The sequence below is a fragment of the Centroberyx gerrardi genome, chromosome 3, assembly GCF_048128805.1.
Source record: "Centroberyx gerrardi isolate f3 chromosome 3, fCenGer3.hap1.cur.20231027, whole genome shotgun sequence".
NCBI lineage: Eukaryota > Metazoa > Chordata > Actinopteri > Beryciformes > Berycidae > Centroberyx > Centroberyx gerrardi.
In genome coordinates, this window is record NC_135999.1 from 19,822,885 (window position 1) to 19,836,372 (window position 13,488).

The 13,488-nt window shown below is 41.9% G+C and overlaps 4 protein-coding genes across 4 annotated transcripts in view; 3 read left to right on the plus strand and 1 right to left on the minus strand.

Annotated features, from left to right (window-relative positions):
- taf5 (TAF5 RNA polymerase II, TATA box binding protein (TBP)-associated factor) overlaps window positions 1–13,488 on the plus strand; it is a 221,842-nt gene that overhangs the window by 45,818 nt on the left and 162,536 nt on the right. The window lies entirely within an intron of this gene.
- Window positions 1,070–5,909, plus strand: LOC139919116 (ras-related protein Rab-40C-like). Its single transcript, XM_071908716.2, has 6 exons — window positions 1,070–1,740; window positions 1,855–1,915; window positions 2,003–2,063; window positions 2,158–2,235; window positions 2,522–2,744; window positions 3,602–5,909. The coding sequence occupies exons 1-6, from the start codon at window positions 1,587–1,589 to the stop codon at window positions 3,907–3,909; spliced, it is 885 nt and encodes a 294-aa protein (XP_071764817.1). The 5' UTR covers window positions 1,070–1,586; the 3' UTR covers window positions 3,910–5,909.
- On the plus strand, window positions 7,356–9,219 carry wfikkn1 (WAP, follistatin/kazal, immunoglobulin, kunitz and netrin domain containing 1). Its single transcript, XM_071908765.2, has 2 exons — window positions 7,356–7,508; window positions 7,687–9,219. The coding sequence occupies exons 1-2, from the start codon at window positions 7,356–7,358 to the stop codon at window positions 9,217–9,219; spliced, it is 1,686 nt and encodes a 561-aa protein (XP_071764866.1).
- mettl26 (methyltransferase like 26) lies at window positions 9,747–13,449 on the minus strand. Its single transcript, XM_071908740.1, has 6 exons — window positions 13,131–13,449; window positions 12,558–12,720; window positions 11,224–11,283; window positions 10,971–11,038; window positions 10,337–10,415; window positions 9,747–10,194 (listed from the first exon to the last, which is right to left on the minus strand). The coding sequence occupies exons 1-6, from the start codon at window positions 13,322–13,324 to the stop codon at window positions 10,138–10,140; spliced, it is 621 nt and encodes a 206-aa protein (XP_071764841.1). The 5' UTR covers window positions 13,325–13,449; the 3' UTR covers window positions 9,747–10,137.

Here is a 13,488-nt window from a genome sequence, read left to right on the forward strand (position 1 = left end):
ACACTCCAATAATAATGGAATACCTCCAATTAATAATGGAATACTGACAGTTGGCCAATTACTTAATCAAAATGGTTATTTATTATCTTATAAAGAATTTCTTGATAAATTTAAAATACCTATAAAACCAAAGGAGTATGCTATTGTTTTCGATGCTATACCAGAAAGTGTCCTTATACTTCTAAGAAACTCTGGTGCTGTAGACCTACCTTTTAATTTTGAAGATTGAGTGGAAAGTATTTATATTGGTGAAACTAATATATTGAAAGAAAAGTGCTCTGACAAAAATATTAGGAATACACTTAGTTGTGTTACTGTCCCATCTTCTAGATGTTTTTGGTCTTCCTTATTTAATGATATACAGTGGGAAAAAGCATGGGAAATTTGTGATAAATACTGTATCAATAACAAGTTTAAGGAAGTGTCTTTCAAGATATTGCATAGAATTTATCCGGTTAAACATGTGTTAGAAAGATTCAAACTGGATATTGATTATAAGTGTGATTTTTGTGGACTAGAAAAAGAGAGTATTTCCCATCTATATACAAGAATGTTCTGGATTGATGTGACCAACTTTCTAAAAAAGAAACTTAAGATGAATGTTGAAATAGATATGTTTGATGTAATGCTATATTTTAGTCAAGATAAGATTGAAAATAACATGCTGTATATCATACAACTATTTATTATTTTTGGAAAATTCCATATTCATAAGAAAAAATGGTCAGGAACCAAGCCAACTTTCCTGCACTTTATTAATGAATTTAAACAATATAGCACCATTTTATCTAATGTTAAAAACAAAAAAGCTATTAAGACCTTAAAGTTATTAAGCGAATATAATATGCTGCATGTAACATAAACTCTGACATTGTAAAATGTGTTTTTTGTTTGTATTATCTTTTATCTTTGTCTCTATTGTCTGTGTATCTGTTTGTACCTTTGTATATGAACTTGTGTACAATAAAGAAAGTGAAAAAAAAAAAAAAAAAAAAGAATCTGCTTTGCTGTTCCGCCTTTATCATAACCGGATGTTGCGTACCTCATGATGTCAAAACTAGGAAGCTCCAACACAGTCGATTTGACTAGACGCTGTGCTGGTTAGTTGACTACTTAACGTGAGGATTTTTCTTTAAAAAGAGAGTTAATACATTACAATTGCATTGGTAACGTTAGAGTACCATTTTGTTTCGGACTACTACGCCTCGTCTCTACTTTGCAGGCCCTGTTGGCGGTATAATGCATTACTATCGTTTATGTTAGCTGGCTAGCTAACAAGCCAGCTAACGTTGTTTTGATTATTTACGTTAACATTACATCGATGCTTTCCAGACTAAGTTGTCCACAGTTAATGCAGTGAAGGGTAGTTTGCTCGCTAAAGTCCAGTCGACTCAAAAATAAGTGTGTTCGTTATAAGCTGTAAAACAAAGGGTATCGTGCGTTTAAACCTTGGACAGTGTGCATCAGCTAGCCAGCTAACGTTGACCGTAGTTGTCTGGCTGCTACTACTTGGGACTGCCTGGTTTGTCCCTTACCCCGAACAGTCGACGTCTGACGAGCTCAAAGCTCTGTGTGAATCGGAGCCAATGCGTGGGATGATGGGGACCCAGGGTAGCCCTGTCAAGAGTTACGATTATCTGCTTAAGTTCCTTTTGGTCGGAGACAGTGATGTCGGCAAGGGTGAAATCCTGGACAGCTTGCAAGACGGATCAGTAGAGTCTCCCTACGCCTACAGCAGCGGTGAGTAGCTCTGGGCTTTGTTCAGTTTATTTACAAATTATAAACAACAGAATGAATTTTTGAAGAGCCTTGGCATGATTATGTTGAACTAACCCGGATTGTGTAAATTATCAGGGATTGATTACAAAACCACCACAATACTGCTGGATGGGAGAAGAGTGAAATTAGAGTTGTGGTAAGTATAAAGCAGGCTTGTCAAGTCAATAGTGGTTGCATTATGAACAAATCTATGCACTGATATATTTATGTGTGTCCTCAACAGGGACACCTCAGGGCAAGGCAGATTCTGCACCATCTTCAGGTCTTACTCTCGTGGGGCACAGGTAAGGACTTCTTGAATGATCGTTGTGTTTTCTTTCCCCATTATCAATTAATACTGTGAATATATCATTACTTGTTCACCTCTTTGACCCAAAGGGCATCCTGCTTGTGTATGACATCACTAATGGCTGGTCGTTTGACGGCATTGACCGCTGGATCCGGGAAATCGATGAGGTAATCCACTGCAACCCATTTCTGATTGACTTACAAATGTAGGATGCTAATTCAACTGGCAACAATTTAGAGAAGGGGTAGGGGGGTTATCCTCTGTCTGGTCTGTATCCTTCCTGCCCAGAGAAAAGTCTTTGTCCATTTCCTGCTCTGCAAGAATGTGTGCATGTGAGAGCATGAGAGTGAGTGAGAGATGGAGATAACACATAGCAACCCAAAGGAAAAACTTTTGGAGGTACTTAGAATTTGGTAGCAATACCCAAAAAATACCTGTCTCTGTTTCCATCAGCATGCTCCAGGTGTGCCCAGGATCCTGGTGGGCAACCGGCTTCACCTGGCCTTCAAACGACAGGTGCCAACAGAGCAGGCAAGGGCTTATGCAGAAAAGAACAGCATGACTTTCTTTGAGGTCAGTCCGTTGTGCAACTTCAACGTCATTGAGTCCTTCACAGAACTTTCGCGCATCGTGCTGATGAGGCATGGGATGGAGAAATTCTGGAGGCCCAACAGAGGTGAGGAGGCTAATATTATTTGCCTACCAATTCTCTCAGGAGTGCATGTTTCAATCTGTTATTGTCAAGTCAAGTTCATTTATATGGCCTTTATTCACAGTTACAGTTCCAAAGGTCTTCACAGTGCCCACATTATGCAACAGTATAGGCACAGTACAGGCACTCGGTATAATGCAAACCTTCGCCAACACTGAACAATTCTCCAACTTGCAAAGTTGCAGCCTCTGCAACAGCTTGTTTATCACTTGTCTTCTGGGTTTGATTTTCGGAGAAAATGGCAAGTGAATGCAATGCTGTTTAGCAGCCAACTTGGAAGTCCCGGATGTCGGACCTTCTCACCAGCATATAAATACAGCATAATAGTTATGGCTAAAAATGCTGATGGTCTAATGGTGGAAAATCCAGATCTGGATCATCACCAAAATCTAATCAACAGATCCTTGTGTCAAATTTCATCCAAATCAGTTTGTTACTTGCTAACAAACAGACAGGAGTGAAAACACAGCCTCCTTCCAACTTTGCTGGTGGAGGTAATGAAAACAATACCCCCAAACCTTAGACCCTAATTGAGAGCAAGGAAAAAATCCCATGAAAAAAAGATTAAATATTGATAACAAAATGGAACATAAACAAAATTCACAGAATAAGAGCACATGAGTTAAAATCTGGATCTGGTGTGTGACATCAACGCCAACTTGGCCACCAGATTATACTCTTGTGATGAACATAATGAAAAGATGAGTTGAAAGGTATTGTAGGTGTCCCACACCTGCAGTTCAACTTCAAAGTGTATTTGGCATCACATCCAATCATGTATCAATAAAATATCCTGTTTCTTATTCTATCTTGTTCTACAGTCTTTAGCCTCCAAGACCTGTGCTGCCGTTCGATTGTCTCCTGCACACCGGTGCACCTCATTGACAAACTGCCTCTCCCTGTGGCCATCAAGTCCCATCTCAAGTCCTTCTCCATGGCCAACGGCATGAATGCAGTCATGATGCATGGACGCTCCTACTCGGTGGCCACCAGCGCAGCCTCAGGTGGCGCTAGTGGTAGCAGCAGCAGCAAAGGAAATAGCCTCAAGCGTTCAAAGTCCTTCAGGCCTCCACAGAGCCCCCCAAAGAACTCATCATCCTCCTCCAAGGGGAACTGTAAGATATCATAGTGACAGGAGTGGACAATGGGTTGCCTCCACGGGGCTGCTATTAATTTCTTTGCTGCTCCCAGAGGTCACCAGGCCAGAGAAGAGCATGTAGAGCTACCCGCAATCTTCATCAGAAACGGATACAGCTGCGAGTTTACATTGACCTTTGGGAACTGACCTGGATGGTTGAACTGGGTTCTGCTCTCTTTGAGCTTGCTGGTGCCATCTTGTGGATGTCCGTTTGCCCATATCCTCGCACCCACAGCAGCTCACTGTGATCAAGTAAAACAAGAAGTCCTTGGGACCAACAGATGTGGATCAAGGATTATCACTCACCTGTTAACACTACAAATGAGTGGAGTGGAGCAATGTTAGTTAGCTTTTTCTGAAAAGGATTGTTTATTGATATTTAAAGTTGGACTTGCAATTGTAAATATATGCTAGTTGTTATGGCCTCTGTTCAGTGATTGTTCTTCAAGGAGCTCTTTGTGCTTGTTGTCTTGAATGTTTTGGGAGACCTGCTTTGTTTCGGATTGTATTTGTGTCTCTTATACCCTTTATTCTTACAAATTCATGAGTTACTGGTTTTCAAAATTCCCGTGGCAACATCAAGGGTGCTGGGCTATTAAAAGAGTTTATTTAAAGCTCAGATTAAGCGAGTTTTAAATAAAACTCCTATAAATTGGATGTGACAAACGTGCTGACTCCAGCCAAGTTGACTTGTTTGGAAGAGTTGCTGTGATGCCCCTAGCTTTCAGCCCAAAAGTTTGCAATTAATTTTCACTCCATCTCCATCCATCATTGGTTCGTACATCTGCTGACTTGTTGTTGAGTACGGCCAAAGTATTGTTTACACCACACCAGAGGGTAGGTTGTCTATTCCTCTAATTCTCTGAGTGGCATCATTGCTTTAACTGATTTCATCTAACAACAGCACGATCAATCTGTTTTTCAAATCTTCTATTAATTAATGCTTGGAGTGATTTGGAGGCACTGAGTGCTCATGGGGAAACCATGTGCAAATTCAAGACTGTTTGCTCAGCCATGGCCTTTTGTCCTGAAAAGTTCTGCAATCGTGTCTTGGTTCTCAAGAGGAATTTGTTAGCTTGGTGTAATACACATGAACTCTGGTAAACTTCCAAGCAACCTTAAAGCTTACAGAAAGGTGGTGACAGGAACATTTTTAATATATATATTTTTTACAACTTTTATGTATAGGCTACTTATTTGTTTATGAATGTAAAACAATATTCATCTGTTCCTAATTGTGATCATGCGTGGTAATTTGAGAGACAGTTTATTAGAATCAGGGGTGGAAAATACAATTACTCTGCTTACTACAATTACTGTATAGATTTCTAGAGTAACGCTTCTTTTCTGAGTATTTGTAAGTCTAGTTTAACTTAACTTATTCTGAACATCCCATAACTGATACTGTATCTTTGTTTCTATCAGCTAAAACAATCCATAAACCTTGGGCTCACAATGATCAAATTATTTGAAAGGACCAGCCCAAAACAGGTGAACTGTTATTTCTGAGTTGAAGATTTTAGAAAGGGCACAAAATCTTTTTGTTTTTACTCAAAAGTAACTTAAGACTTTTTTTTTTCCCCTACTGAGTCATTCTTTTAATGGTGGAATAATCTATACAAATACTTTTACTCCAAGATCATGTAGTCCTACTCTTAAATTCTCACTTTTCTTTCCACCTCTGATTAAAATGTGCTGTATTTCCACTTAAACATTCCCAATGTCATGACTATGTATGAAATGATAGAGGTAAAAATAGGTGCATGTTTCCTATTGGCGTGCCTGTTTATGTGGTGTGTTGAAGAAACAAGTACAATAGACTAACAGAACTCACTGAGTTAACATTTAAAGCACTATCTGTATACGTTTGACGATGATGGTTGATTGTTATCAGAGCCATGTATCTAAAGATTTAGATACGGATTGATTGTAATTTTGTCTCCATATTAGGTGGCATTGAAAACAGTGTCACCCATCAGAATAAAAGGTAAAAGCACAAGATTGCGTTGCATTTTCATCAAATTGTCATTCAGAGATTTATCAAGGTCATTGTGTGAATTGTGGGAATTTTTTTTTTGCTCCCTTTGTCCATCCCGGGGTTGTCGGTATCATGCTCAAGTGCAATAAAACCGTGGGGGTGCTGAATTGATTAGCTGCTCTCGTGTTATTGGCCAGTCGTGGATAACCGGGACATCACTGCGGCGCTTGAATGCCGTGCGGTCAAAAGTCATCCAAAGGTTGAGGGGTCACTTTCAATGAAAAGAAGAGGGGAGTTGCTTCTCATAGCCTCGGAGCCGCGCTGGGACAAAGATGAGTCGCACACTATTGAAAATGTGGCGCTTTACGTCTTCCCACCTGATCGTGGCATCTCTGAGCTTTGTGTGAATGAGGGATGGCGGTAAATTGACCGACGTCTAGACAAGAAGAACGTAAACAACACGTTTTGCGATTGATTCTCACACATGATGCGCCACACCCCATGTTTAGTTGTCACCTATCCCACTTTACGCTCCAGACGCTTTTTTTTCTGCTTGTTTTATTCATAAAAACTAGTCTGGCTTAAAAGACGTAAAGTGGCCTTGCGTAAAACATTTGGGAACGCAGTGAATCGGGCATCTGGCATAGATGGAGTTGTAACTCCAACAAACAGAACAGCTCTCGGAGAGGATACCAGTTATTACCTCGTTTATGGACGACAGCTCTATAAATTCTGTCTGGACACATGAAACATTGGATTTCTCACCGGGATGTTTGGCTCCGTGCGCACGGTTGTTGGGACAGCTTGCCAACATGGCCCCACGTTTTCTTTGATGTTTTTACAATGTTTGTCCAGTTGCTTAGCGCATGGTGCTCCTTCATAAAAGTTTCAGACACTGGACGACCATGGGGGCGGTCAGAGGGGCTGCCCTTTCCACCTCCATTCACACCCTGAAAGACTGATGTTGCGTCTTTCTCTCTCATTGTGCAGTTTCGTTCGCTCATTTTGCTGTTGTGGGAAGTCGTCTTAAATACGATTTTGTCCTTTGTTTCTCTAGAGTTTTGTATTGGTGTTTTGAATAGCAAGGCAAACAATTGGTGTATTTCTTCGGCCATTATTGGGATATTTTGTTATGTCAGTAAATGTCCAGCGCACGGGAATTCGTCTTTATCGTTGTGAATGTTTTATTAACTCTCTTCTCTGCGCGAAACAAATTGGCGCGTGTAACCAGAATGTTTACGCAAAAAACGGATGACCTCCTTTGAATATCGAGAATATTTCCAAACTTGAAGACCTGAAGGAGTTATGGAATTGCTCGGGGGCTGACTTACGCAAAAGAACAACAATGTATACAATTATACTAAAACACCGGGAGGATGGATGTAAAAGTGATACACACTGGCAAAATGCACTTAACTCAAATAAACTGTTTTTAGGATGGATTCGTTTACTCGTGTTTATGGTCTTGGTCTGCGCATTACCCGAAGTTTCTTTGAGTGCAAGTGTGCCAGGACCCAAAGTTAAACATCAAGGAGTTTGTCCTAACAAGCTGAATGCCAATCTCTGGGTTGATGCGCAAAGCACCTGCGAGAGAGAATGCAACATCGATGAGGTGACTGTATATATCTTGATAATCCTATATAGTTTCAGAGAAAGAGAGAAACATTGTAAAATACATTTTTTGCACTTATATTTTATTCTGTCCATTATTGTTTGTAATTTTCCTATTATCACATTTAAATATAGCCTACATTTGCTTTTGTAAATCCTGTTTTCTACATTCTGTGCAGGACTGTGCTGACTTTGAGAAATGCTGCACCAATGTGTGTGGCCTAAACAGCTGTGTAGCTGCACGGTTCTCTGACGGGTCTCCTGCCCAGCCGGATGGGACGGGTGGAGGGAAGGGAGATGGAGCCCCCAACTCCACAGCTACCTGTCAAGGCTTTATCTGCAGCCAGCAGGGAGCAACCTGCGACATCTGGGAGGACCAGCCCATCTGCAAGTGCCAGGACCGTTGTGAGAAAGAGCCCAACTTCACCTGTGCCTCTGACGGCCTCACCTACTTCAACCGCTGCTACATGGATGCAGAGGCCTGCATCCGGGGGGTGACTCTGACTGTGGTCGCCTGCCGTTTCTACCTCGCCGGGCCCCATACCAGTCCGCTGCCTCAGGACACTACGGCTCACCCCACCCCCACATCCTCCCTCGAGAACCCCATGCCCCCCACACTGTTCTCCAATCCCAGCCACCAGTCCATTTATGTGGGAGGCACGATCAGCTTCCACTGCGACGTGATTGGAGTCCCCAGACCCGACGTGACATGGGAGAAACAGACTGAACGGCGTGGGCGGCTAGTAATGAGGCCTGACCAGATGTATGGCAATGTGGTCATCACCAACATTGGACAGCTTGTTATTTACAATGCCCAAGTGTGGGATACTGGCATCTACACTTGCATCGCACGTAATGCTGCGGGGGGTCTTCGTGCTGACTACCCTCTGTCTGTCATCCGGCGGGCAGAGGATGATTTCTCTGAAGATCCTGAGATGCCCATGGGGCGGCCATTCTCACCAGCAGACTGCCTGGCCGAAGTAGACCAGAGGGAGTGCAGCGGAGAGCGTCACGTGGACTGGCATTATGACAGCAAACTGGGGACCTGCATGGCCTTCAGCAACGGTGGATGCGAAGACAGCCGCAACCGGTTTGAGACCTACGAGGAGTGTCGGGCGTCCTGCCAACGTGAGGGGATGGGCATCTGCTCCCTGCCTGCCGTTCAGGGTCCCTGCAAGGTTTGGGAGGCCCGCTGGGCTTGGAATTCCCTCATGAAACAGTGCCAAGCCTTTGCCTATGGTGGCTGTCACGGGAATCTCAATAGCTTCCGCACCAAAAAGGAGTGTGAGGCAAACTGCCCACAGCCCAAAAGCAAGCCCTGTAAGACCTGTAGGGTGAAGGGGAAAATGGTGCCCAGCTTATGTCGGAGTGACTTTGCCATTGTGGGGCGGCTGACGGAGCTGATTGAGGACCTGGACTCTGGGATTGCCCGCTTTAGTCTGGAGGAGATCCTCAGAGATGAAAAGATGGGCTTGACTTTCTTCAATACCAGGCACATGGAGGTGACCCTTGCAAAGATAGACTGGAGCTGTCCCTGTCCCAACATCACCATGGAGGAGAGCCCCTTGCTGGTGATGGGCATAGTGCAGGACGGCATGGCTATCATCCAACCAGACAGCTATGTCAGACCCATCACTGACCGAAGACTCAAGAAGATCCGTGAGGTTCTGGACAAAAAGACCTGCGAGATGCTGCAGCGCTTCCAGGACTAGGGGTGTTTTCCACAGAGGTGTATGATAATAAATGGGCCTGTGGTTTCCTGTACTTTTAGCACTGAAGACAAGTGTGTGAATTCCAGCAATCTGGACAGCCAATATTTAATAATGGCACATTTTTTAAGTTATGGGAGAATTTTTTGTATTTACAGTCTATAACTGTACGCCACAGGTTGCACCACATTCCAGATTAGTTAAGTGATGCCGTCAATATCAATGCCGTAATGCTCTTTGTCGTAATTATTGTAAAAATAGATATTTCTCCTTTTGATGTGTATACTGTATCTTAGTATCCTGAAGTAAGAAAAACTAGCTAGAATAGTAGCCATTGCAAAATGAGGCTAAAGGAATAGACACCTATATCACTTGTAGAAAGTGTTTTTCTGTATTAATGTATCAAGTGTATTGTTTATTGAGCTCTTTCTATTCAACACCTAATTTGCATATTGGTTCCCTTTTGTTATGTATGCTTTTCAGATCTAATGTACAGTATGTTCTCTGAAATTTCTCCCTCTGCAAAGCACTCATCTTAAATTAGTTTTATTGATGGTTTCTACAAATTGAATGAAGAAATAAAAACAAAAAATTGGTGGCTGTATTCAGACAAATATGCAAGCAACATGAAGCCGAGAGCCATGTTCATTTTACTCAGGTGCGCAATAGAGAGCAATATACTGTATTTTAGATTAAACTAAGTATAACATTCGTCATCAAATGATTTCTTCAATAGTATGCATTAGTACACAGTGAAATATAATTATTTGCAATTATGAGAGATTTGGCAATGTGTATGAACTCAAAGTCTCAGGTGAGGTGCTTCGACCATCGTGTTCCAATACTGGTGATGAGATGACAGGTGAGTGTTGCTGGGACAGGTTTCCCTGTCAGCATCCAGAAAAGGAATAAGAGGATACTTCACACCAGACTCTCCTTCCTGAACAGAAGGCACTTGTTGTTAGCTGGCATATCCACCTAGAAAAGAAAAAACAACAACATTTCAATATATTTATTATAGTAAACCAATAATTCCATAATTGCATTGCTTGAAATCTCATCTTTTTTATATATCAAAGACAGAAAATATGTTGGATGCTTAAGTGGGCTAGCAACTTACTACTTTCTCCAGGAACAAACCACTCCTCTGTGCTATTGAGCTGAGAAGGGAGATGTCCCTGAGACCCCACTCTGGGTTCCTGTAAGACAAGCAATAGCTCTTAATAATAATAATAATAATAATAATAATAATAATAATAAACTTTATTTCTATAGCTCTTTTCAAAAAACAGAGTTTACAAAGTGCTTTATAGAGAAAAAGGCAAAATGGACAGAAAGACAAAAGTAGAATCAGTTAAAAGCCAAACCCTAAAAATGTGTTTTGAGATGTGATTTAAAAATAGAAACAATAGTGTCTTCTATCTCTTAACAAGACACAGACACACATCAGCTATGCATCTTTTATTGTGTGGTTGACAAAACCTGTGGGGACCTTCTTTCTTTGTATGGACTGTGAACCTTGCACCATGAAGGAGAACATGGTGTCTGTAATACTCTTACACAGGCAATAATTGCCGTGTCTGGGTGATTTGATGAGGAATTAGGATCTTGTGAGCAAAATATGCATTTGGGAAGAAAGAGCTATGACCACTTTATTCCTTTCAAAGATGATCAGTTCCTTCATAACTGAAAAAAAAGAACCTTAATTGAATTCCTTGAAACATCCAAGATTCACACAACACGGGTCACTGTACCTCTGCCTTAGGCTGTGGTCAAAGTCAACGTTGCTTTGTGGGGTAATCTGACCATTCATGGCGTAGGGCTGGGGGTAGTAACATAAGACAGTATGTAGCATACATTCTCAATATGACAAGCAACACATTACACATACTCACAAAACATAAATGTGATTGTTATACACAGTATTCATGTTTATGTTTGGTAATAGTGTGTCAGGATTTCTATAATAGCATGCTGATAACACGGATTGCATGGTTTTTGACTCACCCCATATGTCAACAGAACTCCTTGTGGCTTCAGGATCGCTCCAGCCCCTTTGAATAAACCCTAGAAGAAAAAAAGCAATGTCTTTGGGCACTGGCATGCACAGGGTGGGGGTGAGTGGCAGGGGGGTGACTGCTCCTGCCCTTTTTGTCCTAGGTGCCTTTTATAGATTGAAAGACAAAGACAGAAATTCTAAAGGGGCATTGCTAACACGAATTACTTGAGGAGCTATAGGCTAGAAGGGGCTAATAACCATCTGAAGGGTATTTATAACACAATATTTCCACTATATGGAAGCTATTCAACCCCAGCAACCCCCCGCGGCAAGGTTCTCCTCACCAATAAATCTTAAACAGTCCCCAGTCAGAGTATTGCAATCTACATCAGTAAATGCATGTAATTGATGATAATGATAATGATTTTTTCAGATTGCATGTATTGAGTACTACATTTGTAGGATAGCAGCCAATAATTTCTGTACTCAGAAGAGGCACAGCAAACTAATTTGCTGTGATTGAGTGTGTATGCGCAAAGTAATGTTGGCATAGACACAGCAGCACATGCCTTACCTCTCAGAACGGTCAGCAGTGAGCATTCAAGGGCATGTGATTGTTGCATGTGAGTGTTTTCATCCTCTTGATAAAATAAGACCTGTGCCTCCTTCTCTTATTCAATGTGTACACAAAAAAGTCTAGCTCTTTGCATGAAAAAACTGTTAAAATCATGAGATGCCATTCTGCATTGAGAAGCAACTATAAAGGCTGGCCCATAAACACAATTTTAATAGTGGGCCTACATTTATTTGTCTTATCTAAGTTTAAACCATTAACTATACTTTTACACTGAATATAGGACATCTTTTTTTATATTTAGCATGCCAAACTATCACTACAGGGATTCTCAAAACTCTATATTTTGAGCAGCCTGGTGCACTTTCACCTTGAATTCTTAAGAGTTGTGCCTTGTCTCTTATTGACAGAATACAGCAACTTATGGATGATGTTGGACATTTCAACCACTGAATACCAACACTATCCATTTTGTATAAACCGGGTGATATAATCCAGGCATATTAATACTGAATGAGGGCTTGAAAGGACATGTATATGCCACTGCACAAAACTCAGTAGAAATGACTTTTTAAAACCAGATATTAAAAAATGTCTTGCACCCTGGCCCTCCTGAAACATTTTTGGGGAAGTGCCATTGTAGATATTTTCACCTTTATCAGAGTCTGTACATGTCACTGTCTTTGGGTATGATGTGAAGACCACTTACAACCACTTTGTTTGCATATGTGCATCTAGGAATAAACTTGAGTCTTCCTTTGGTCCTACCTCTGTACAAGCCATTGGAGAAATGTGGATCATGTTAATGTTGACTACCAGGTCGAGGCTCTCTGGCTGGATCCCTCCCCAGTGCTCATAGGGCAGAGAGGCGTCCAGGTGGATGGCGGGCTTCACATTGTTCAGGTGGTAGTGGGATCTGTACGCTTCTATACTGAGAATGGGAACAAAAGAGATCATTCTCAATGCAGGTACCCTCCAACAAAAAATGAGCCAACTCACTAAGCCTGTCATGCATCATCATTATGTAGATGTGATGCTTGGGGTAATGAATGCCTCGGCTCGTGCATGCTTCAATTGCTAAAAACTTTATCTAACCGGGTTATAATACCTAAATTAGTTGGGTTTAAATCACGGTAGGCCTACATGCTATTTTATCTAGCCTAGCCTACCTATTCTCCTGTCTCTCTCCTCACTTCATCACTTATTCTAGGCCTACAATGTTTGAGGCCATACAATCCTTATGTAATCAAGTTCGATATTCATCAATACGCAGATACCTTTATTTATAACCTGCACTGGGATTCTCAATAGGCTACTAACTGATAAAGCCTCTCTGTTTACCTGATCAGAGACTGGCGGTCATATTCCGACGGCTGCCACGATATATTCCGCAAGGACTGTGCGAAGTGTGTGACATGCTGGCCGGTGCCGGAGGAGATCTCCAGAGCCTGCAGCGGTCTCCCGGTGTGCACGGAGTCCCGCAGCACCGCCAGGATGGGATCCTTGTTCCTCTCTGCAGCGGCGGCATTCAGCATCTTGCCAAACCCCGGGTATAACTGCCGCGTAATGCGTAGTAACTTATGAACCCACTCCAGCTGCACTGGTGGAAGAAACTCGAGGTACACCAACTCAAAACCTCACCCGAATGCTCTGTGTACGACTGTGATTATGGTCCACTTCCGCGTTGTATCACATGGCA